The following is a 27,353-nucleotide window of genomic DNA, read 5'->3' as shown; positions in this document are numbered from 1 at the left end:
TTTGTATGAAACTAATGTATATTCATTTGTGATTAAATGTTTTAATATTTTTCTTATCTATTTCTTGTTCCATCTTTATTTCACCTCATTTTTCCTATTGTCAAGCTCTTCAGGTTTTACAGCTTGACTGATGCTTGTGGACAGATTCAGGATTGCATACATGTGTGAAAATACACAGAATTTCTTTTTGTATTTCTTTCCCGTGTTTATTTATTCATACACTAGGTGCCCCACATTTGCATTAGGAATGCAAATTTTAAACAATCAAGAAGTAGATTCATAATCTGCGTACATTTAAAAAGGCAGATTTTACTTATTCTTTCCTGGCTTCCAACTGCAGCAAATTCCTAAAAAACATACCAGAAAGATTATTTTGGCTGCTGATGATAAGAAGGCTACTTTTAGACACATTAATAAGCTGAAAATAAATCATTTGAGTAGCTTAGTAAAAATAGTCACTTCTTAAGAACTTGTAAAAAGTATTATTTAATGTTCCTGAGACAATATAACTCAATATCACTTTAAAAATATATAATATTTGGCTATCTATAGCCATAAAAGCTATGGTACTGTAAAAATGCTTGTCAATGGATTTACATTGTCTAAGATTTTTTTTGCTATTTTTTAAGCATTTCTGTTTTCACAAGCATTATTGGCACATCTTTTCTGTTGTAGGCCTTTCTAGATGAGGTGACAACAAGCCCTTTATATTCAGAACAGTTTCATTCCTGCCATACTTTTAACTGTCATGCTGTCTTTCCTTGTCTCCTATTTTTTTCCTTGATTATCCTCTGTCATGCAGTGCTGATACCAGATTTACAGAACATATGGGTGAATCATTCCTTTGACATACAGGTGTGGTGCAAAGACTTCTGCTGGGACCTTCTGTGGCTGTGATCTGGTGAACTGGCTAATTGAAGTTGGCCTTGCCTCCGACCGTGGTGAAGCTGTCATATATGGAGATAGACTGATGCAAGGGGGAGTCATCCAACATATCACCAATGAATATGAATTTCGGGATGAGTACTTGTTTTACAGATTCCTTCAAAAGAGTCCTGAACGGAGTCCTCCTGTTGTTCATGCAAACTCTCCCCAGCAAGAAAGATATAAAGATATTGAGCATTCATATCCATCTCCTAAGACCTAAATTATGAAGGAAAGAAACACATAGGGAATCTTATTCTAGCCCTAGATCTGTTACATCTCAATCTCTCTGAGCCTCAGTCACCTCTTCTATAAAATTTGATGTGTTTCCACCCCATGATAACACTACATGACTTTATATTATGTAACTGACTTAGCAAAAAAGAGAAAACTGAACCACAATTTTAATTAATTATGCCAAGATATTGAAACATTTCTTCCAACAATTTTTCGCAATAATTTTAAAACCAACATCCAATTTCTTTTTACTTTAAATTGCCAAATTTGGGTAGATGTCCTGCTGGTTGGAATGGATCTTAAATTATGATAGCATTTGCACTTATTGATGGCACCTCCTAAAGAATTTTAATGATCCTAATAAGAAGCCTTATTATTCTATTTTTCTCATTTCCTTGACAAAAAGCACTCATTAAAAACTTGAAGCACTATTTTTAAAACTCATCTTTTCTTGCTTTTCTATCCAAAGTACTAATCTGTGCCATTAGAAGAATAAGAACCTTCATAAATATTACTGTCTGCAAATCCATCAACTAAAGTCCAATTTTTAACTTTTGAACTACGGATAATTTGAACAGATACATTTAAATTTTATCAGTAAAATTATTGCCATGTGATGTATCATTTCTGATGTTTGTACAAAGTATCATAGTGCAAAGATAACCCTATTAATGTATTCCCTGCAATTAAAAAGAAAAATACTCATGTATAAAAATCTATAAACTTGAAAATTACTAAATATTGCCCTCATAAATTTTATCTTTAATAAGCTAAAAAGAGATTTATATGACCTTTGAAACTTCATTTAACTACTAGGTGTCCGTGATGACTTAACTTATTTAAAACATGTTTCAAATATTTGTCTCATTTTTAGTGTCTCATATGTATAAACCATTTAGAAAATAATTTATAGTTAGGTGATTCCCCTTTTAATGCAAAAAAAAAAAACTTGCATGGAAACCTACTTCACTTAACAAGCAAATTACACTTTAGTGTATACAATTAACTTATACCAATTTTAAGTTACAATTAGAGAATGGGGATGTTTTTCAGGAGAACTGTCTTGCTATTAAATTTTTTTAAAATGAACACTTTGTAACTCTGAATTCTCAGGAGTAAGGATAAGCATAAAACATAACTGCTGTACCAGATTTTTATGGCTACAGCAATTGAGATATTAATTCACACGCATGCAGGCAACTCAAACTCAAGTGGAAAATTTGTTTTGTTTGTGAATAAGTCATACCACACGTTATTTGCATGATGGGAATCTGCAGCATCTTTTTCCTTGGAAGACACTAAAAGAAAATCCTGGATCAGAATGATCTGCAGTTTCAGATAATAAAGGCTTTTAAGATGTTTTAGAATGAAGGATACGCGAATTTTATTATATAAAAATATTTGTAACTTTTACTCCACACTGACAAGGTTCTCAATAAAATACCTATTTTAACTTGCATTGCCAACATCTTTTCTTTGAGTAATCTGAGTAATACATAAGAATTTTTATGAGTTTTTTTTCCTATAAAATTTAAATGTTTTCTTAAAGGAATCTCCTGAAATTATGGTACCTAGCCCTATTATGCACTTAGAAACACTTATTAATGAGTCAAAATTAATGGAGTCCTTTTCATACATTTCATAATTCTTAATATGCAGGGGCCACTGCTAGGAAGATAATACAACTGTAATTAAAAACAATGAGTCTTTGTTCTCAGTGAGTTATTCCATGCCTGGCTTGTGTTTCAAGGTCAGTACAGTATTTTTAGTGTAAAGTATGCTTAAGGTTTTAAGAATAATGATTAATATCATTAAGGTCCTAAAAGCATGCAAAGTATAAAAGTATTGTTTTATGTTTTCTTCGCAGAATACACCTTTTAGTATTTGCCCCTTCATAACTAATATCATGTAAGATATTAAATAACTTTAAACCATTTGACTATATAGCTAGTCAAATGATGAATGAAGGCTGAAAACACAGGTCAGAAATACCACTTTTTCAGGAAAAGACAGGATGATAAATTTTTGAAACTAGTGTAATGGCTTGAAATAATTACAAAGAGAAAACATTTATTATTTAGAACCTGTTTTTGGCAGATTTTCTAAGTAGGAAGTAAATTTCCAAGGTTTTAGGCTGCATAATTATTTCGCAAAATTTTTGGTTGAGGATTAATATATAAATTGATTTTCATCAATGATCAAACTTTCTCAGTTTATTAGATTATTCCCTTAATTTATTACATAATGGTAAATCACATTATTTATGGGATAACCCAAAGAAGTTTAATTTCAGCTACTGTATTTTTTTATACTTAAGACACAAATGAAATTTAAGAGAGCCTTAAATTTTCTGGGAGTTTTAGACTCAACAATAAGAAAATAACCAGATTTAAAAAATGTGCTGAAGCTATGAACACCCAAGGAAGTATATGAAAAAATGTCCACATCATATGTCAAGGAACTGGAAATCGTTATCTCCCTATTAGAATGGTCATCATCCAGAATTATGACAAGACCAAATGCTGGGAAGGATGTGGAGCAACAAAACTTTTATTCATTGCTAGTGGGACTACAAAATGGTACAGCTACTCTGGGACACAATTTGGCAGTTTCTTACAAAATTAAACATACTTTTTTTTTTAAGATTTTATTTATGCATACAAGAGCTGGGGTACAGGCCAGAGACAGAGTGGGGAACAGAACAGGCAGGCTGACTGAAATACACTGCTGAGGGGAGTAGCAGGTGAGTCAGGAGAGGTCTGCTGCACCATGTGGGTAGCTCACTGGGGATGGAACTCGTTTTGCAGTGGCTGCGGATAGCTTCATAGGTTGCGTCTTAACCCCTTGCGCCACAAGGGAGGCCCCAAAACCAAACATAGTCTTACCATACTGTACAGCAATTGTGTTTCTGGGCATTTTTCCAAAAAAGCTGAAAACAACACAACAACCTGCACACAGATGTTTAAAGTACTTTATCCATAATTGTCAAACCTTGGAAGCAACTAAGATGTCCTTCAATAGGTGAATGGATCAATAAACTGTGGTACATCCAGACAACAGAACACTACTAGCACTAAAAAGAAATGACCTATCAAGCAGTGAAAAGACACAGAAGGACCTTAAGTGCGTATTACTAGGAAATTAAAAAGCCAGTATAAAAAGGCTACATATTATAAGATTCCAACTCTATGATACTCTGGAAAGGACAAATCTATGGAGATAGTGGGGAAAAAAAAAAAAAAACAAAAAAACACAGTGGTTGCCAGGAGTTAAGGGGAAAGAAGGGTAAAAAGAGGACTTTTAGGACAATGAAATTATTCTTTATATTATGATTGTGTATACATGTCATTATACTTTATCCAGACACACAGAATATGTAATCTAGAACCTTATATTCTCTGGACTTTGGGTTATCATATGTCAACGTAGGTTCATCAATTGTAACAAATGTAACTCTGGTATGGGCTGTTGATAGCAGAAGAGGCTATGTGTGTGTGGATGCAGTGAGTATATATGGGAACTCTGCTCAACTCTGCTTTCTGCTAAATTGTGCTTTAAACCTGAAACTGCTTTAAGAAATTAAATGGGTTTTTTTTTTTTTAATTTAGGAGGGAAATTCATTGTCAGGTATAAATTTTTAATCACTCTGGCTATAGTGACTAACAATGGAGATAAAGAAAAAAGGGTGCAGAACAACACTTAACTGCAGTGGTCTAGTGCGAGATGGTATTAGTCCAGTCTAGAATGGTGTCAAAGAAGACAGTGAAATGATGCTGGCTCCAGAGAGAATTAAGATTCATGTATGTATCCCTGGATAAATCAATGAGCAGCTTATACTTAGTTCCCTCATATAAAAAAGGTGAGATTTTAATCCCATTTCCTAATCTCCCAGATAAGCGCTTCAAAAAAAAAAAAAAAAAAAAAACCTAACATAAGTGAGCCTTTGAATTAAATTAAGGACAATGGCATAATATGTCAGATAATTTTAGTTTAGTTAAAAGCTCACAGGTCGGCTAAGTCGGATAAAGAGCATGTCTGTGCTAATAAAAGTGCATTCACAGAATAATACATTGTAATAAAACAATGTATAAATCTAGAAAATTTTGGTAAAGCAGGTTATTATTTGCCTAAACCACAAAACACTTACCACTTGTGACTATTTTCCATTACTAAAGATAAGTTTTCAGTCTTGTAATTTAGAAGCTTATTTGAAGATACTACATAATTATAATAAACATGAACTCTTACATTATTTTGATGTTTCATACTTAATGCAGAATTGAATAATTATTAAAATTTTCAAAAACAGGTATTATGGCTAAAGAAACAAAACCCTGTTGTTACCTGTAGAAAATGGCTATTCCATTATATATGTGTCCATTACAATGTCATTTTCTTTCTCAATATTTCAACAAGCAGTAGTAGTATTGAAGATTATCAGTTGAATGCCATTAAAGAATAATCAGATCTGTTCAAACTAAGTATGTTATTTACCAAAGTGACAGATTCTGACTTTGGGGAAATTGCTGGCCACTTATATGATCATTAAGAACTAATTAGACTTATAAACTCTAATTTCATCTTTTACAGACTTAGGAAAGAGATTAACAATTTTATCCACATCAACATGCTTGTTGTGAAGGATTGATTCCATCTCTTCAAATAGTTCTTTCTCCAGTTTCTTTATGTTGTCCAGCATTGTTTTGGCTTTTTCCTGAACAATTAAAAAAATAAAAATAAACACATACATACACACAAATGTAACCAAATTCCAATTCCCTCTAAAGACAAGATGTGTTCACTCTGATTTCTATTTCAGATTCTGTTCCCTTCCTCTTGATCTTTAGATAAAAAAGAATGAATATTCTTTGGGAAAAATCATTGTCCTTCACCACCCCTGACTTGACAGCTGCAAGATCAGTTCTCCAGACACATGGAAGCCCAAAAAGGCCAAACATCTAAAAATCATATAAAAGCCATAGCACCACCTGCTTGAAAGGTAGGAGTTCAAATCACTAAGTTACAGCTACAGAGATAAAAAAAAAAATCCTGCACCCAGAGTTCAAACTATACTGCAAAGCTATAGTAATCAAAACAGTATAGCATTGTAAAAACACACACAGAGACCAATGGAATAAAACTGAGAGCCCAGAAAGAAACCCATACTTATACAGTTAGTCTATGATAAAAGAGCCAAGAATATACATTGGAGAAAGGAAAGCCTCCTCAACAAATGGTATGGGGAAAACTGGACAGCCACATGCAAACGAAGGGCACTAGACCACGATCTCATATGAGATACAAAAGTTAATACAAAATGGATTAAAGACTTAGAAGTAAAACCTGAAACCATAAAAATACACGGGCTAAAACACTATTAGAGCATTCCATGACACTGGTACAAGGGATGTCTTTGGGGACTTAAATAAGGGAAACAAAAGCAAAACAAACAAATGGGACTACATCAAACTAAAAAAACTTCTGCACAGCAAAGAAACTATTGTTAAAACAAAGACACTACTGAATGGGAGAAAGTATTTGTAAATCATCTGATAAGGGGCTAGAAGCCAAGATCTACAAAGAACTTACTCAACTCAGTGACCAAAAAAAAAAATCAATCCAAAAAAAGGGCAGAAGAGCTAAATAAGTACTTCTTCAAAGAAGACATACAGATGGCCTACAGGTACATGAAAAAAAAGTCAACATCACTTATTAGGGAAATACAACTCAAAACCACAATCAGATACCATCTCACACCTGAGAATGGCCTATATCAAAAAGACCAGAGACGACAATTGTTCGTGATGATGGAGAGAAAAAGGAAACTTCATACACTGTTGGTGGGAATGTAGATTGGTCCAACCCCTATGAAAAACAGTTTGTGGAGATTTCTCAAAATATTAAAAATAGATCTGCCATATGATACAGCAATTCCACATCTACTGAAAATGAAAAAAGCACTAACTGAAAGAGATATGTGCACTCCTGCGTTCACTGCAGCTCTTTACAATAGTGTTGTTTAAGGAAGTAACTAAGTGCCCAAGGACAAAAGAGTGGACTAAGTGGTATATACACACAATGAAATACTATATAGCTATAAAAAAAGACGAGTCTTGCCATTTGTGACAACATAGATGGAATTGGAGAGGGTTATGCTAAATTAAACAAATCAGGAGGGGGCCTCCTCAGGGCACAAGAGGTTAAGCACCACACTATGAGGCAATCCGCAGCCTCTGCAGCACGAGCTCGATCCCCAGCTGGCCAGGGAGCAACCCACATGGCGCAGTAGACCTCTCCTGTCGCCCGCTGCTCCCCTCAGCAGTGATTTCAGTCAGTCTGCCTATTCTGTTCCCCACTTTGTCTCTGGTGAATCCTCTCATCCCCGCATCTCTGGCCTGTACCCCAGCTCTTGTATGCATAAATAAATCTTTTTAAAAAAAGTGAAAAAAAATGGCTCCAGATGAAGGAGGAATAATATTAAGAATTCATAGCAAATAGGAGGTTTGGACAGAGCTATTATTCTTTATGAATAAGCAAGATGGACAGCAAGGGGAAGCAAGACAACTATGCAAACACACTACAGACATATGTAGTATATATGTGTAGGAACATTAACATAAAAATAATGAAAATGTGTCTTTTTTTTAAAAAAAGATTTATTTATTTATGCATACAAGAACTGGGGTATAGGCCAGAGGTGTGGGGGTGGGGTAAGAGAATCACCCGAGACAGAGTGGGGAGCAGAACAGGCAGACTGACTAAAGTACACTGCTGAGGGGAGCAGCGGGCGAGTCAGGAGAGGTCTGCTGCCCCTGTGGGTTGCTCCCTGGCTGGCCAGGGAACGAACTTGTGCTGCAGTGACTGTGGACAGCTTCACAGGTTGTCTCTTAACCCCTTGTGCCACCAGGGAGGCCCAAAATGTTTATGTCTTGATGAAGTAAAATTACAGGCAATAAAAGTGAGGAGATTCAAAACTCCTTGGTTGGCAAACTTGAGACAGGTCATACTGCATGTGAATTATACCTCAATAAAGATGTTTTTATTTTGTTTATTTTTAAATCAGGAGTTGGTAGAAACAGGTGAGAAAATATATTAAATAGCCTACTGTTTTCTTCATTATAGCTATCAATTGATGGTTCTGTGAAAAGTCTTTATGTAGCCTTTCTATTTCCTTCTATTTTTTTTTTTTTTTATATCTGGGGTGAAGAGCAAAGAGAGAGAAGACTTGAGAGGTATGAATACTACAGAAGTATTTGTCTATCCATCTATTAGATATGTACCATAAAAATACACCTGCTGGTTTTTGGAGATGAGATTTGGTGCATGCTGATTTTCTAAAATGCTTACATTTAAAAATACTAAGTATTGGTCATTTTTAATTAAAATAAATCTGAGACTATATGATTAAAAACATTATGTGAGAGAACAGGTTAAATGCCCTTTAGTAATTTTTGGTGCAGGATAGATACTTAAACTCTCTAAGCATTGGATTCTTTATCAAAAATGAGGATAATAATAGTATTTACCTCATAAAGTGACTGCGAAGATAAAATATTCCATGTAAGATTAAATAAATATTCCATGCTTGGTACAGAATAGTTCTCAATAAATGCTTGTTATTGTTATTATGTTTAATATACTAAATTTCTCCAAAACATTCACTGTACATTATTAACCATTATTCTTAATGAAAGGCCAAAAATAATATAGTTCTACATTAGTCTGAGCATCTAAACTTTAAAATCCATTTTTACATGAAGGAGAGAGAAAGCTGAAATTTCAACATTCAAAGTATGAATTTAATCACATTTTAAATTATAATGATTAATCATATAACAAACACTATACTATAATCCTACCTCATTGTTATCTATTACTTCCAATGCCTGTTGATGTATTTGGTAGAGTGGGTGTCTTCTGTCAGGCTTATTCTTACAATGTGGCTTCTTTTTAACTGGTTCATCAAGTTCAAATATTGGTGAACTGGTATCCAATAGTTGTGAAATATTTGGCACAAATATGAAAGGCTTAAAAACAGATCTAAAAGAAAAAGTCTTTATTAAATTAGCTGATGGGGATATAAAAAATACTTGGTATTATTTGAAATCAACTATGATTCCCTCCAGTTAGGAATTTCTATTAATTTGTTATATATCAATTTGTTCCTATCATACTAGTTATACTCATGCCTGCTCTCCCTGGTACACTGAGATCTCCTTCTGAGGTAGGCAGCCATGGTTTCTTTAGCTTTATATTCCCATGGACACTTGGGCCTAGTGCATCTGAACATAGCAAGCTATGTTTTTGTATCTCTAAGATACAGAAGTTGTATCTACAAGTAATTGTCATAATTGTGTAACAAAAATTTAGCCTGACAAAAATCAGCAGACTAATGATTCTACCCTAATCCCAGTCCCTTGCCATTTATTATATTTTGTGACTTTACCTTTCAGGATCAGGCGTCCCTGTAAAGAAGTGAACACAAGGAAGGCAGGGATCTTGAGGCAACACAGAAACCATGCTTGCAGTAGTAAGGAACTCTCCCTCCATATTAATCCCACTAGGTTTATCACGGAGAATTTCCATCATTGTTTCAAAAGTTATACTTCCTAGGAAAACAATTTTAAAAACCATCATATTGGTATCCTGTAAATATGAACTCCTTTCTCTATTGATTATATAGAATATGATATTGATCTAGGCATAAATTAGAAATTTATCATAAGTGTAATTAAACTCATTCCATTGTTATAGGAAGATTTTTTTTAATACAAAATATGCAGTCTCAAAAAACCATTAAAACAAGCAGAATCTGTATAAAACTCCCAAAGAAGAAATCAATAATGCGAAAGTATATTCAATCTCACTGCCATTACAAAAATTTTAAGATGTATTTAGTTAGCAATAATTGACACTATTAATAACTATTATCTATTCCGAGAACCACACATTCAAGAAAATACTGTGCTTCGTTTTCAATATTATATAGCTATTCCTTGCAAAATGACAATTATTTCTTCCTGTAATAATTTCTGTGCTTGAAATTAATACTCTTACATTTAAATATGAATTATAATCTGGGTGGGAATAAAGGAAACAAAGAACATTATTAGTTTATAGATGCATAATTCTACAGCACTACTTTCAGAGTTTACATGTAAAGAAAATAGATGACATTATATTCTGTTTTCTGCATTTATTTGTAAACTTGGTTTTTAAGGAGTTTTTTGAGAAAAACAAAAAAATTTGTTTTCTCTTTAACAAGCACAATATGTTTATGGGCACAGATAGCATCAGAATGCCACAGAATCCCATTATTTGGAAAGAAATTCCACCAGAAAATTTAAAGAACCAGTTATACTTTCAGAGAAGTACCAAAACCTCTCTCTCTATATACAATACACACACACACACACACACAGAGTATTTTCCTATTCTTACATACCTATGATAAAGTTTAATTTATAAACAGGCACAGTAAGGGATTAACAATGACATAAAACAATTAAAACAATATACTGTAATAAAAGTTATATGAATGTGTTCTCAATCTTTGTCTCTCTCCCCTCCTCCCTTTCTTAAAATAACTTATTGTACCTAATATTTTCAGACTCCAGTGGATCACAGATAACTGAAATTGCTAAAAGCAAAATCTCAGGTAAGGGCTGACTACTGTAATATGCTTTCCATTTATTACATACATCAGTCTCTTTTTTCCCTGAAGTAGTATTAATTTCTTTATAATGGTAATGAACACAATGGACACACACTGTAACATACGGTTTTTTTTAAAAAACCATATAATTCTTGCCATCAGATATCTTCAGAAACTTTATATGGAGATGTTGACATATTACATTAAAATCAGTTCCCCCCCCAAAATTGTAATTTAACACAGTTAATAACAAGTATTAGATTCCTCCTCTTCCAAAGCCCTACCACAATGACAGTGGAGGAGTAAAAAATTAGGTAACTCACGAAGATAAAGAGAACTTGTAAAGCAAGAATTTCCCCCATTCTCATGATACATGAGAATAACTAAAAGAAAAACAGTTTACAGCAAGACTGTACCAAAATTGTAGTTTTGTGGCATTTCAATTTAAAATAAAATTGGCATTCATATAAAACAATCTAATGTTCTTACGCTCTGTTAATCATGCAAGCTACCAATATGTTAATAGCAAATTTTCAGTTTCTCTATAATATTGCTATAACTTCAAATTCAAGAAAAATTATAGATAACTTGTTACAGGAGCAATCTTTCTGTTAATGTTGATAAAATGCAGAAAGAAAAAAAAAGATTTACCTAAAAACAACACTTAATAAGAAAACTAAACAATAAAGCAAAAGCATATAGCCCACTCCTATCTATTGGGTATATAGCTTCAATGCCTAGTGAGAATTGTAAAATGATTCAAATCTAAATTCCTATAAATGGTAAGTTTTAATGAAAACAATGTCAGAACCATAACACTGTGATAATACATGTATTATAAAAATGTTTTCTGTATTCAAAACCTGTAATTCTCAAAATGAAAGAAGGATTTACATGATCACTTGAGTAGGACATCTGTAAGTAATCCACTAGCAAGCATTGAATAAGTACTGAGACTGCAGTGGCAGGGTTCACTAAAATGAATGCAAAACACAGGGTGCAATTTCATCGCAATTTAAACTAGTTATTTAAAATACATGAGTGAATATAGATACAATTTGGATATACATGCAGCACAGTTAATAGCTATCAGGTAGGGATAGTTGGAAAGGAGAGAGGTAGGTTCTTTCATCTAGAAAAATCATAGGAAAAAATTAATCATAATATACTAGTAGACAATTTTCTATGAAAGTATTAGAAATACATTTATTCTTTTGGCAAAGCACAGAAAGCTGGATGAACTGTACTTCACACTTGAGGAAAAATGTTTCATGTCAGATGCACCTATAACTATGATCAGTATGCATTTCAAATCTAGGATTTAGCTATTTTGCTGTTAAATGTAACAGAATTATTATTCAATGGATAATTAATTTATAATTTTTATATCTGTTTTTCTTCCTTTTTTCTAATTATTCTAAACCTCAGGATCCTTTACATTTTCCTCTCCACTTTATATATGTGGTAGTGCTCTATTTAAAGAATAATTACTAATTTTATGTCCTCAGTTTTAAATTTATTGCCACAAAAAAGTACACAACAATGCACTTTGTTAAACTCATCTTCAGGGGCCTTCCTGGTGGCCTAAGGGTTTTCTAAGCACTATTACCACTAAGGCCTGAGTTCAATCCCCAGCCAGGAAGCTAACCTATGTATGGTGCAGCAGACCTCTCCTGCCTCACCTGCTGCTCCCCTCAGCAGTGTATTTCAGTAAATCTGCCTGTTCTGCTCCCCACTGTCTCTCATGAATCCTCTCACCCCTACCCCCTACCTCTGGCCTATAGCTCTTGTATGCATAAATAAAAATAAATCTTCAAAAAAAAATATTAGTGGGCCTCCCGGGTGGTGCAGAGGTTGAGCGCCGTGCTGCGAAGCTGTCTGCAGCCTCTGCAGGGCCAGTTCAATTCCCGGCCAGTCAGGGAGAACCCCACATGGCACAGCAGACCTCTCCTGCCTTGCTGGCTGCTCCCCTCAGCAGTGTCTTAGCTCCGTCTGCCTGTTCTGCTCCCCGCTCTGGCTCTGGTGAATTCTCTCACCCTCCCGCGCTTCTGCCCTGTACCCCAGTTCTTGTATAAAATAAATAAATCTTTAAAAAAGAAAGTATTAGTAAGGATTGCAACTCTGACCTGCAAAAAGAATCATTACTCTCTCACAACTATACAGCTCTTCACTCATCTTCAAAAATACCTTACTATGTCACTACCCCAGTTCTTGTATAAAATAAATAAATCTTTAAAAAAGAAAGTATTAGTAAGGATTGCAACTCTGACCTGCAAAAAGAATCATTACTCTCTCACAACTATACAGCTCTTCACTCATCTTCAAAAATACCTTACTATGTCACAATAAATAGGTTTTAATAAAACTATATCTTACTAAGAATAATTCCTTAAAAAAGTTATCATACCCACAAATTATCTAGCAAACACATAATCTTTCATTCTGATATTATTTAAATAATAAAATTACCTTTGTGTTTATTCAGAAGCTTATTACCTTCACAGTATCTGCCTGGTGAAATCATCATTTTGGCTGTGTCAACATAAGAGTAAGTTGCTGCAAAATCAAACTCCTTTTTGCCATCCCACCAACCTTTCTGCTTAGCATAGTTTCTCATTTCTGGATGTTCCCGATCAATTTTGGTTGTTATGGAAAGCTGATTAGAAATATTACGAACTCCCTCTGTTTTCAAAGAACAGGGAAAAACAGAAGAAAAGTTGATTCTTAATCATTATTTGAATGTAGATATACATGTCTACATTTTGTACCATGTGACTCTATTACATATTCAAAAAGATAAACAAATTTTTAAATAAACATTTTTAACTTTGAGATAATTATAGATTCACATGCAGCTGTAACAAGTAATAGAGAGATCCTATGTACTCTTTACCCAGTTTCCCCCAATGGTAACATCTTGTATAATATCACAAGCAAATACTGATATTGAGATGTAGAATACTTCCATCACCATAAGGCTCATTTATGTTGTCCTTTTAGAGTCACATCCAATTCTCCCCTCCCCCCTCCATTAACCCCAGGTAACCAGTAGTCTGCTATTTATTTCTACAACTGTCATTTCAAGAATATTGGAATGGAATGGAATGATACAGTATATATCTTTTTGGCTTTTTCATTCAGTATAATTCTCTAAATATTCATTCAGGTAATTATATGTATCAATAGTTCATTCCTTTTTACTGCTGAATAGTATTACATGGTATAGATTATTATAGTTTTTTTAACCATTTATCAGTTAAACGATATTTGGGTTGTTTCCAGGTTTTGGCTATCATGGCAAAAGCTGCTATAAATATTCATATACTTTTTTTTTGTGTTAATTTAAGTTTTTACTTCTCCAGGATAAACAAGATTTCAATTGTGCAGTTGTGTGTTTAGCTTTCTATAAGACTGCCAAATGTTATCCAGAGTGATGGTAAATTCTCATTAGCAATGTATCAGTGATCCAGTCTCCACATTCTTACTAGCATTTGGTGGTGTCATTTTTATTTTAGCCATTCTGATAACAGTATATTGATAATTCACGGTGGTTTTATATTTCCCTAACAGTTAATGATGCTGAACATCATTTCATGTGATTTTTTGACAACTGACTTTCCTTTAAATGAAATGTTTCTACATTTCCTATGCCCCTTTTTTCTAATGGGATTTTTTTTTTACTGTTGAGTTTCAACAGTTCTCTATATATTCTAGGTATTAGTCTTACATAAATTACTTTTAAAAATAGACATGAGTAAGTGTAGAACACAAACATAAAGTTTCCAAAAATATTATGGCACTAAATTATCAACAAAATTTTCAATTAAAATATAATAGAAGAAACAATAAAAGTCTATTCTAAAGAATTCATAATAAATGAAATAGATCATGTTAAATAAAAATTGCTAATGTTTTAAAAGATTTAGGATGACAGTCTACCAGGAAGAAATCATTAAATTACCTTAATAAAGTCACACTTGAGATATTCCTACTACAAAAACTAGACTTAAGTAATGACAGAATCAAAGATAGCGAATAGGGGTTTTCCATCTACTATTTACATCTTGGGTCCATTTATTAATACAAAAAGAAATAACTGAATAGTTAATCTACAACTGGATAATTAAACCCAATGAAGGTATTTGCTTCTACAATAAGGTAATATTTATATTTCTAAAGTAAGAATTCTGTTACCATTATTTTGTATTATTATTACACCCAGAAAGACTTTTTAGGTCTTAGAAATGACATTGTAATCCTGCACTTTATTTTTTTTAAGGTGTTCATTTTGTATAGTTAGATGAAGCTATCTTTTTCAACTGAATATCTTTATTCGTTTCTCTCTTCCAAGTGGCACATTTAATAAAAAATAGTATAGTTAGGTCAGTTGTCACAATAATTGAAAGTCTAAATAGTTTAAATTCAATTTTATGTATTAAAAAACATACATGCAAAATATAGCATGTCTAAGAACTGGCAGTGACCTATTTTGAAAACAAAAACAAAAAACATACAAATACTCCAAAGTTCAAGGGTATCTTCAAAAAGCCCTTCTAAAATTCTTCAGCTCACAGTAACTTTTCCTTCCTCTGTATGTTCACAGTGTATCATTCATGCACGATTTAATATTATCACATGTGTATCTTATCTCCAGGAGATTCACAAAGCAGTGCACAAGAACATGATCATGACTGACCACAAAGCTGTACCCTAATGAAAGGACAATGAACTGAGAGTCAGGATGGAAAGATTTAAATTCTAAGTCTTTCACTCAGTGCCTCCAGTACATTACTTCACATCTGTGGATTTCCTCACTTGAAAACAGAGGCAAAGCAACCATGAAAAAAATAAATACAAAATATTCCAAAATTTAAATTATTTTCTTTTACTCAATGATATCAAATTTTATATCAAACTTGACTGCATCAATATATTCTTTTTTTTTTTTTTTTTATAGAGGCATGCTTTATTTGTTTGCTGGTTTGTTTGTTTTGTTTTGTTTATACATGCACTGGGTACAGTCAGAAGCGCGGGAGGGTGAGAGAATTCACCAGAGCCAGAGCGGGGAGCAGAGCAGACAGAAGGACCGAAGTACACTGCTGAGGGGAGCAGCGGGCGGCAGGAGAGGTCTGCGCGCCATGTGGGACCCTCCTCCAGTGGCCTGGGAGCAGCCGGGGATCGAACCGGCGCCGCAGAGGCCGCGGGCAGCTTCGCAACCCAGCGCTCAACCGCTGCGCCACCGGGGAGGCCCTGCATCAATATATTCTTTCTAACCACTAGCCCACAGACCATATCCCCTTCCTACTTCCCAACCCTACTCCCCTTTCTGCAATTCCATACCTATACATGATAAAATTTAAGAGTTCTGCCCAAAGTTAAAAGAGGAATAAGCAGTAAGAATTTATGAAAATGTGAAAAAAGTACCATCAAAGTCAAAAGTTGCTGCACAGAAAATAGTTTATTCATGTTCATATGTATCAAATAGATGCCACTTTTTTTTTTCCCCAAGACAGCTCTTTATAGAGCTCTTTCACTGTATGTTCTTTGAACTGTTTTCATTTTCCCTTCATTGCACTGGATTATAAATCTTGAGAAAACATTAAATGCAATGTCTACAATTAAGGAGGTATTTTATTCATTATAAAACATATTAAAATGTGAAAAATTGCCCATACCTTGTACTTTTTCTGCCACCCAGTACTTTCCTGCAGTCTCCAGAATCCAGGCTTCATGCCTATCAGCTATCAGGAAACTGTTGTGATAGCTAAATAGCAATGTACCCTCTGCACAATTTCCACCCTGGCCATATTTTTCTAGTAAGTCAACAATGACATCGAGGGCTTTTTCTGCTGTATCAGCTCTTTCAAGACCAAGTCTAAAATACAAATGTTTACGTTCTCAAGTTAAAATAAATTTTCATTATTTTTCTTAAATAATTTCATGTACACGAGATTTTATGATTATATTCAAGGGGAAAAATACAAACAAACTTCAAGTTAACAAATAAATTGTATCCCAATTGCTTAACTCTTCTGAAGTAAGTTTGTTTTTGGAATCAAATAAATCCATGTTTATATTCCAACTTGGTAAATTATTAACATGTTATTTTATTTCTGAAACTCAGATATCTAATGTGTTAAGTGAGTATAAAAATATATATACCCTATGAGGTTACCGTGCGAGTTGGTTATGGTGTGATAAAGTACAACAGGACCTCCAATGAATAATTTTGAACTACTTTCCCTTTTCCCAATTAATAAAACTTGAGTCTTAAAAAATGCATGCTTCTAGTTTTACACAAAGTATCAAAGTCCAAAAATGAAAAAAAAGGGAAAATAAAACATAAAAGTGTTACATCAAAATTCAAAATTTAGACAAGTTCTATAGTTCAAAAATATAATGTAAAATGACCTGACAAGGTCCATGCCCAGCAGTGCCTCTTCATCACAAACTTCTTCTCTTCCCCACACAGCTTCATTCCCAATGCAAACTCCATGTTCATTGGCTCCCATTTCTGCCCCCCACAACCAAGCTGGGCGACTAAGAACAACAGCATATGTTTCAGGAACTTGATCAATTTCTATGTAAGTACACTGTAAGAAAGTCATAGCAACAACAATAAAACTAAAAAAGGAAAAGTTATCAAAGTCCAGAATCTTAAAAATCAATGAGAAGATATGACCATTATGAAAGAGATTAATGAAGTATAAATTGAAATTTTCAATAATGAAACCAGATTCAGAATTTATTCATTCTGAAGCATTTATTCAACATTTGCTGAGCATCTCCTACTACAAAGCACTCCACTAAGAGATATGTTAGTTACACAAATGAATCAGATACAGAAATTGCTTTCAAGAAACTAAGACATGTACATCAACTAATATACAACAAAATACAAAATTGAAGGGCAGTGAAAAGTGAAAGCAAGGTGGCAATGGATGCTCAGAAGAGAAACGGTTTCTAGGTGTGAAATCTTGAAACATAATACATCTAATATTTGCTATTAAATATCAAAAAATATGTAATACCAATAAAAGCATAATAAACTTATACATTAAAGTCCATCTTAAAAGGATTTTTAAGTGAAAATTTTAAAGGCTCCTTTAATATGAATACTACCAAATACTTGCATAAAATGCATGCTCGTGATCACTTTGCCTGATAAATCTTTTTTGATAAAAGTGTTATTCCCAGAGTCTGGAATGACTTTTCCTATCCTGCATTAATCAGAATTCCTTTTGTCCATCAGACTTTAGCTGAAATCCCAATTTCTAATGAAGTCTTCCTTGATCCTAAGTCTGAATTGTTCCTTCTCCACTGCTGTCACAGCTTGCTGCTCTATTTAAATTTAGCATTGAAGCCATCCTACTTTATAATGGGGTTAGTTGAATACACATAATATTCCCTTAACTAGACTCTGAACTCCTAGAAGAAAGTCCTAGTCTTGTCACCAGATTTTAAATCCTTTGTCCTATTTAACATACACATATATCTCAAGAATTCAAATAATCAAATAATTTAACAATCATTACTGTTATTTCAGCTTCCTCCAAATTATTGATAAAAGACTAGAAGTTCAATTTTGACTCAAATTAATTTTCAAATTTAAATTATTGAATTTCTACCTTCTATAGCTTCTGCCAAATAGCTAATGATAAAAATAACTTTATGATATTAAAAAAACACTGCTAGCAACACTTGTATTTCACCTACCTTAAGATGTTCTCTAGGGTTGTTGTGAACTGCAGCAGGAAAATAAACTATTTCTTGTACTTCATCGAAGAGTCTATCGGAATTTTTCCCAAAAATAATCCTATTACCAACTGTGGCTGGAGGCAGTGCCACGAAAGTGTCACAAGAACGAGGTTCCATTTTTTTAAAGCTAAAAATCACACCGAAGATTCAAAATAGAAAAACATTTTTAAGTACATACAAAACCAAGTTTTAATTGCTGACCAAGAAATATGATTGCCATTGCTAATAAAGTATGTTCATTAAAGTTTTAAACTCTACATACAGTGCTGTAGTATAAAAATCATTACTTGGGAGTGAGTCTACTAGAAGTATGAGTAAGAAAATGGCAATTATAAGTATCTTTTTCTAGTCTATAGGTCATATTTACCTGCTATTGTATTTTTCTGCTGAAGTCTTCCCTGAATCATCTTTCACTATTTCCATATCTGGGGATTCCTTTACATTTCTTACTAAAGATCATATTCTACTATATTCATATACACATATTAATCCTTTACTAGACAGTGAGATCTTTAAGTGTTGGGAATAAATCTTTGTATTCTCATCTCTGAAATTTATCTTACAGGAAAGTCCCTATACTATGTACTCAGTGTCCTTTGAGCTAGAGAATAATACACAAAAATTATAATATCAGTATGTCTAAAATTTGAAATAGTCACTGAATCAGACAAATGCAAAAATGTCAAAATTCCAAATTACTGATTTCCAGGAGGAAGCGTCCTACGGAAATTTCCGTATATAACTTGTAAATCCTTATGGTAAATTTAGTATCAAATTACATCTTCATTTGTAAGTTGGAAAACTTTAAATTTTAAGATTCAATTTTAGTAGAGCACTACAGTGTTTCAAACTTTTCCTTTTGCTGCCAGAAGTCACTGTTTTATATAATTTTCTTCTTTATTTTATAAAGCCCATACCTTGGAATGTCTTTACACAGGCTAAATAAGTACCAATAATCTAAAAAAACAAATTTTAAATCTAATAAATGTTCCGTTAAAAAGAAAATAAGAAAGAACTGCAGTGTGAAGCTCCTGAAAGTTTTTCTCTTTTTCTCAGTGATGGAAAGAGAGGTCAAAATGGCATCTGTTTTTCCCTGTGTCCCGAATCCAGGGTTTGTTCCATCACTCATAATCTTGGCAAGCTACGTTCCCTGCCTCATCGGTATGTATCTCATGGGGTTATTATGAGATTTTAGTAAGTCAATATCTAATGCACTGTGCAGTGCCTGGCACAGTAACTAAATTGAAAATTTATTATTTGTCATCAGAGTAAATCTCTTACAAAAGGCACATTCTTGACATCACACGCGCACACACACACCCGCGAGAGGACTTGGTCGGTGGGTCCCTACAGAAGCTGCAGCCACTTCCATTCAAATCTCTGGAGCCTCCAGACCTAGCAAGTGGCACTAAATGATGAGGCTAAGTGGGGTCCGAGCGGAAGCTCAGGAAACACGTGGCCTAGTTGGGAAGACTCCCTAGCCCATGAGGAGGGGCGGTCTCGAGAGCCGTTACTCACTTCTATGTGTGTGAAGCGTTTTTTAACTGGGCCAGGCGCCATCCATAGTCTTCGCCATACACAGAGTGATTCTATTTTATACGCTTTGGTTCATACTAAAACGCTTTCAGAAACACAACTTCGTTTCATCCTCACAAACATACTACAGTTTGGGCAAGAATTACTATTTTCATAACACAGGTGGAAAATTGGGGCAGAAATACTTATGTAACTCGTGTTAGAGTTAACAGAAAATAGTGTCTCCTTGGTGGCGCAAGGGGTTAAACACCGCACTATGAAGCAGTCCACAGCCTCTGCAGCACGGGTTCGATCCCCAGCCAGCCAGGGAACAACCCACATGGCGCAGCAGACCTCTCCTGACTCGCCTGCTGCTCCCCTCAGCAGTGTATTTCAGTGGATCTGCCTGCTCTGTCTCTGCGAATCCTCTCACCCTCCACAATTCTGGCTTGTACCCCAGCTCTTGTACGCATAAATAAATAAATCTTGAAAAAAAAATAGCGTTCACTGAGAATAAAGGTCTCGAATTTCCAGCTTCTTTCGCAGAAGCGCCGTGGCGGCTCCGCGCTCAGCACCCCCAGCAGCGGCGCTCCGAGCGCAGCCGGCGCCGCCGCAGTCTTTTCAATTCCTGCCTCAACTACGCCCCTTCCACCGCGGGGAACACCCCTCACCTGGCCACGGAGGTAGTCAAGTGAAAAGTGTTGACGAAGGAGGCGCGCCAAACATGGCGCTGGCGTCCGGAAGCCGCCACCTTTGACCCCGGAAGTTCCCGCCCCGCGGAAGCGCAGTTCCGGTTAGGCGGTAGGGTTTATTTACGTTGCTCCCAGACCTAGCCCCTGACTTTCCCAGCTTAGGCTCCAAAATGGGGAAATCCTTCGCCAATTTCATGTGCAAGAAGGACTTTCATCCCGCCTCCAAATCCAATATCAAAAAAGTGAGTAAGTAAGGGGAGCTCGGGCGGGTCCCGGCCCTAGCTCCTGGGTTCTCAGGGCTTCTTGAGGTGAGAGCGGCGGTTTCTCTAGGATGCTAGGGACAGTCGCCTCTTTTTCCAGGCCTAAAACTCGGGGGCTCTTGCCCTTTCTTCGCCCCGAGACAGTCGCTGATAAAGATGGCCTTCGAGGTTTATTCTACCTCATCCAAAAAATGGGCGGCTCCCTTCGCCTCTATGTGCGGTACCATGTAAATCTATAACGTGTGAAAACCTCATTATTTCTCTCAGCAGATACTGATTTTTTTTTCTTTCCTGAGGCCCAAAATTACCGCTTCAGAACTCTACTATCATTGCAAAAACGACCTCCTATTTATTTAACATCTTAAAAGAGAAATTGACCCCTTTCGTCCTCTTTTTTAATCCCATCCCATCATATAGTACCTGTTTAATGGCCTTGATGAAGTTTTCAGTAAACAATTATGTGTCTGCTAGGTGCTGTTACAGAAAAGTGCTGAATGGTGTAGCAGTGGAAAGCAGAATAAAGTGGGAAGAATATGACCTTTGGATTCAGACCTGGAGTCTAGTTATTGCACACTTTTAGCCCTGAGGTCTTGTACAAAATGTTAATATTCCTGCTCCTCAGTCTCCTATAAATTAGGAATGATCAGTGTCGGTTTGCCTTGACTTGTGAAATTGTTACGAAGACTGTAGAAGATGGTGTAGGTAAAGAATTTAAAACAAAATACCACTTAGCACTGTGTCCATTCAAAGAGGAAGTGATCAATAAACTGTTAATTGCCCTTACACACATACTTATTCATACCCTGCTCCTAAATAGAGGTACTCCCTAGCATTTTCATCTTTGGCTTACATCTTGCTTACTGTATGTGCTTTCCGGTGCAGTCACATTGATTTCATGGGTTTAACTACGTCCTCTATTTATTTATGACTATCAAATCTACAATTCGAGATCTCTCCCCCAGCTCAAGGCACCTCAAAATAACTGTATGCTAGACAACTTATTCTTGATGTCCTGCAGGCATCTCCAACACAACAAATCTGAAATGAAACTTATCTTTCATCCTAAATCTGCTTTCTAGCTTATGTTAGTAGGAAATACGGGTAGTGATACAATCCTTCATCCAGATACCCAAGTCAGAAATTAATTAACTGGTCTTAATTAACTTCTACCTTCATCTTTAACCTAGACTGTTACTCTTACCTGCAAGGCTTTTTCTGCCTTTAGTCTTGTCCTCTCTTCAAATTCATTCTCTACATGTCCATCAGATAATATTTTGTATTTAACACCTTGATTGAGATATAATTCGTATACTATACAATTACCCACTCAAAGTGTACAATTCTTGTTTTTTAGTATAATTGCAGATTTGTGTAGTCATCACCACAAAGTGTATTCCTCCCTCCCCCCATAACAAAACTCCTGTCTGTTTGCAGTCACTCCCCATTTGTCTTTAATCATTGCTCCATTAATCTGCTGTTTTTGTAAATTTGCCCATTCTGCACATTTCATATAAATGAAATCCTCTGGTCTTTTGTGACTAGCTTTTTTTGCTTAGCATAATGTCTTCAAAGTTTATCTGTATTTTAGAATCATCAGTATATCATCCCTTTTTGTTGTTTAATAATTCCATTGCAGTATGTTTTATTTATCCTTCACCAGTTGATGAATATATGGCTTGTTTCCAAATAGTTTCTTTAAAGCACGACTCTGATTTCTTCCAGCGCCTTATTAAAATACTATAGAATTAAGTCCAAGTAATCTGGATCCAGTTTATTTTTACTTTATCATCCCCTCCTGCTGTTCTTCTTCCTCATATTTTAATACTCTAGTAATATCAAAATACTTACTTTCTATTTTACACCTTTGGATCTTTTCCTGAGTTCCCACTGCCAGTAGTATCTTGCCCTGTGAGTATAGTTACATAATTAAAAATTAAATGACTTCAAAAAACCAAAACTTCTATTCCTTTATTATATCCTTCCTCCCTGTCCCCTAAAGTTAATCCTTGTCTTATTCTATTTCTTTACCTTCTACATGTTTCTGTTCTCCAAAAACCAAACCTCACTGTTATTATTTATGTGCACAGTTTGCATCTTTATTATAAAATAATTTTAACATATAGAAAAGTCAATATGGTTTTCTATTAGCAGATTTCTAAGCATTTTAAAGGCAAGAATGTGTTTGTTACTTCTTATTCCAATCCATGATAAGTACTTAATATGTATTTAAACTATTGAGTTTTTGAAATTTGTAAAATAACTTCATAAAATCAAAAGATTTAAATTGATGGCATGTATTCTTGTAGAAATAATGTTATTCATTACAATGTTGTTGTTAATGTTATTCCACCAAGCAACAATACATTATATTTATCTGTTGCACTCTTTGCCTTTTGAACTACACTGAAAACTCCAAACATGTGCCTTTTACTGCCTATCCCAAGTATAGGTTTTTAAGTCAGTGGAAGAAGCTTTCAGAAACTAATACTGAAAAACATTTCTGGTATGTTCTGTCTCTAAAGCGTTCTCCTTTCATGTCAGCTTTTGCCTTTATCTCCATAATGATTTTTCTTGTCACTGTCTCAAATTGTGTCCTTATAGAACCTTCCTGTCTCAGTGTTACTAAAATACTAGTAACTACCCCTGTTTTGCTCCAAAAATTGAATAATGGCAGTTTTGTCCCACATCCTTCTCCCACACTTGTCTCCCTCTACCCACAGTTAGTAATTTTTAAGTATTTGTCCTCGAATTTACCTTCTTAAAACTTAGCACATTTGGAGAGAAAGTTTTGACTTGCGGTTTTATGTTGAATGGTTGCCAAACACTTTGTCCTTTTTTTTTAAGATGTGAATAAAGGCTTTGATACCTTTTAAGCCTGGATATAACATAATTAATATCTTTGCATAAGTTATGTGGACTTTTTATTCATATAGGGTTAGAATTTTGAGACTTTAACATACAGACACATTATGCCTGTGGTGTTGGTGTCCCTGAGCAAGTCTAGGACATCTGATGCACCTCTACCCTATCTCTGCTTCCTCTCATGTCTTTTTCCCTTTTTTCTACATCTGCCTTTCATTTTCTTTTTTTTTCTCCCCCTTGTCCTTCATTTTCTCTTCCCTTGGGGTGTCATTTTTTAACTCTTGAGCATTTTTTAACTCTTCTGGTTGTGTCCTATGCTAAAAAACTTTCTATACTACACATATTATGTGTAGAGAGATGGTGGTTCTCTGAGGTCGCCCAGAGAGTGACTAAAGAAAGTTGCTGTACCACAGATGCTCACGGTGGTTCTCAACCTTGATTTTTTTTTTTTTGCCTGAAAGCTTAGCATGTTTTTTTGATACTAGAATCCAAATAGGGCAGTTTGATATCAGTCATAACTCTAGAATTGGTATTTCCACTAATAAACACTTTCAGCATATGTGTCTAATAGTTAAGCAATTTGAATGGTTGCATTTAGCATTTGTAACAAGGCACAAATCAGATTTTTCAGCTATTATTTTGTGGTGTCATGGTGATCAAAATTGAGTATGTTTAAACTGTGTACAGTATCATCTTGTATTTTATCATGAAAGAAAAACAAATTTCCTATTTAATTTAAATCCAACTATTTAAAATTTTTTTCCATTACTAATTTAGGTATGGATGGCAGAACAGAAAATATCATATGATAAGAAAAAACAAGAAGAATTAATGCAACAGTATCTTAAAGAACAGGAATCATATGATAATAGGTAAGAAATTCTATGCTGGTGCTTTAGAATAACCAGCTTCATTAGAATGATCCCTAACTGAATTAAATAAGCATTTTTCCCCCCCTTACATTGATCTTTGTTAATTTTTGGATGGTATTTGATTTCTCCCCTCTAATGTAGTCTGTATGATTCTTCCACCACAGTAGCACCTATGATCCATCACAATCCCTTGTGCTCTTCATTACCTGCTTTGATCCCTCTTCCTCCCCTGCTGTTTACCTCAGATCTAAGGTCAGCTTACAAGTTTTGTCTTTTTCCTGACCCTTTGCTTGGTTTATCTGTATTCCACAAAGAAGTGAAACCATTTGCTATTTATCATTCTTCTTCTGACTTCACTTAGCATAATCCTTTCAAGTGCCATCCAAGTTGCTGCAAATGGCATGAGATAAACTCATGCCATTTACACAAGCTCTGGGTATAGTGAGAAGCACAGGAGGTAAGAGAATTCACCAGAGCCAGAGCGGGAGCAGAACAGGCAGACGGACGAAGTACACTGCTGAGGGGAGCAGCGGGCGCAGCAGGAGAGATCTGCACGCTATGTGGGACCCTCACTGGCAGCCATGGATCAAACCGGGGCTGTAGAGGCTGTGGGCAGCTTCACAGCCCATCGCTCAACTGCTGTGCCACCAGGGAGGCCTGAGTTTATCTTTTTTTGATCACTGAGCTTTGTTTTAATTGGATGCCCCAATGATAAAATTTTCTTCACCCATGAACTATTCTTACTCATTTTACCTGTAGATGACCACTTTTTCCAACCTTACTTGTAATTGATGTGACTCCATATATAGTTTGTGAGCAAATTCAGCGAAGCTTAGAAGAACAGTAAAAATCTACATTTGAACTGCTGAGACTTCTTACATACTTTTTTAATATTCACTCAAATAGAATGTCAAAAAAACCTATGTATACTACCATTAGAGTTCAAGACTCACCTATATTGATCATTCATTTGTTAATGAACACGGGCTGCTTCTACCTTCTGGCTATTAGTGAATAATGCTGCTATAAAAACTGGCTTAGAAATACCTACATCAGGACATCTCTGGTGGCTCAAGGGGTTAAGTCAGCACTATGAAGCTCTCCGCAGCCACTACGGCATAAGTTTGATCCCCGGCCAGAGAGCTAACCCACATGATGCAGCAGGCCTCTCCTGTCTCGATGCTCCCCTCAACAGTGTATTTCAGTCAGTCTGCCTGTTCTGCTCCCCACTCTGTCTCTGGTGATTCCTCTCACCCTCTCTCACCCCTACACACACTCCTGGCCTATACCCCGGCTCTTATATGCATAAATAAAAATATATATATATATATTTTAAAGAAATACCTATTCAAGACCTTGCCTTCAGTTCCTTTGAACATACATGTAGGAATAGAATTGTTGAATCATATGGTTATTCTATGTTTAGCTTTTGTAAACCACCAAGCTGTTTTCCCTAGTTCCTGTATCATTTTACATTCCTACCAATAATGTGCCAGACTTGCATTTTCTCCACGTTTTCACTAATGTTTGTTATTTTCCTTTTTCTTTTTTAGAATTGTCATCCTAATGAATGTAAACTGGCATCTCATGGTTTTGATTTATATTTCCCTAAAATAGTGATAGTGAGCTTTTTATGTGCTTGATTTTAATGTTGTAAGTGGTATTAACATAATATAAATTATATTTTGCATGGTTGTTTAAAGTGTATGATGTACATTTTGAATGTATTTACAGAGTTTTGGAGCCATCATCATAGTCTAATTTGAGAACATTTTCATCATCAAAAAAGAAATACTGTACCCATGAGCAACCACTTCCCATTTCCCCCTTCTGCTTCTCAACCCTGTGTGACTACTAACTTACTTTATGTCTATAGATTTGCCTCTTCTGGACATGCAATATAAATGGGATCAAACAACATGTGGTCTTTTGTAACAGGCTTCTTTCATTTAATATAATGTTTTTGAAGTTTGTCCATGTTGTACCATGTATCAGTTATTCATTCCTTTTTATTGCTGAATAACATTCCATTGTATAGCTATAGATACCTTCATCTTTTTGCTCTTTCCTTTATTCCCCCAGTTCTTTATTAACTCTAATGGAAATAAGAGGAGAGGAATTATGATCATGTAGTATATCCTTTGTTACTAACTTTTCCAAATATAACAGGAAATTCTATTCATTCCATAGCCTTCTTCTTTATAATCAATAGTTTACTTTGATCTTATTAATTAAAACTCAACTCAACCAGTCATTCAATTTGTTGTAGAACTTTTTTCTAAAAGGTGCGGCATATATCTCTTAAGCCTCAAACAGGGAACTTCCATTGTTAGAACAAGAGTTTTTGAGGTGCAGCAGACATTGATTCCATATAGTAATCAATCTCTTATAGAGTACCTTTAAACTCTTCTCTCTTCATTAGCTTCATTGAAGAATTTGATTCTCTCATTGACTTTGACTTTTACCAGCTTTAATTGGGTTTGACTTCCTAAAGTCAGAGAGAGACTCGTTTTTCCAAAACTGTTTGATCCTTCACAATTAAGAAAAAATGTTGGCACTAGTTAACTTAATTCCAAAT

General features: G+C 34.9%; 3 protein-coding genes across 5 annotated transcripts in view; 2 read left to right on the top strand and 1 right to left on the bottom strand.

Annotated features, from left to right (window-relative positions):
- GPR155 (G protein-coupled receptor 155) overlaps positions 1-1,147 on the top strand; it is a gene marked incomplete at both ends in the record, with an annotated part of 32,965 nt that extends 31,818 nt beyond the window's left edge. For 2 of the 3 annotated variants that reach the window (XM_084236998.1, XM_084236997.1), the window contains one exon: positions 856-1,147. In XM_084236998.1, coding sequence (XP_084093124.1) covers positions 856-1,147 — 292 coding nt within the window. The other variant, XM_084236999.1, reaches the window with a different exon arrangement.
- Positions 1,148-5,713: 4,566 nt separating this feature from the next.
- SCRN3 (secernin 3) lies at positions 5,714-18,694 on the bottom strand (the record flags this gene model as incomplete). The annotated part of the gene is made up of 7 exons (XM_084237095.1): positions 18,533-18,694; positions 17,228-17,409; positions 16,492-16,691; positions 13,286-13,498; positions 9,608-9,770; positions 9,021-9,201; positions 5,714-5,875 (listed from the first exon to the last, which is right to left on the bottom strand). Exons 1-7 carry the CDS (start codon positions 18,689-18,691, stop codon positions 5,714-5,716), a joined length of 1,260 nt encoding a protein of 419 aa, XP_084093221.1. The 5' UTR covers positions 18,692-18,694.
- Positions 18,695-20,951: 2,257 nt separating this feature from the next.
- Positions 20,952-27,353, top strand: part of CIRSR (corepressor of RBPJ and splicing regulator) — a gene marked incomplete at its 5' end in the record, with an annotated part of 29,331 nt that continues 22,929 nt past the window's right edge. The window contains 2 exons of the mRNA XM_084239664.1: positions 20,952-21,023; positions 24,681-24,775. Of these exons, the coding sequence (XP_084095790.1) occupies positions 20,952-21,023; positions 24,681-24,775 (167 nt within the window). The remainder of the gene's footprint in view (positions 21,024-24,680; positions 24,776-27,353) is intronic.

The sequence above is a fragment of the Talpa europaea genome (genome assembly GCF_964194135.1).
Source record: "Talpa europaea genome assembly, chromosome: 1".
In the NCBI taxonomy this organism is placed as follows: Eukaryota; Metazoa; Chordata; class Mammalia; order Eulipotyphla; family Talpidae; genus Talpa; species Talpa europaea.
This window is presented reverse-complemented; position numbering and strand designations above follow the sequence as displayed.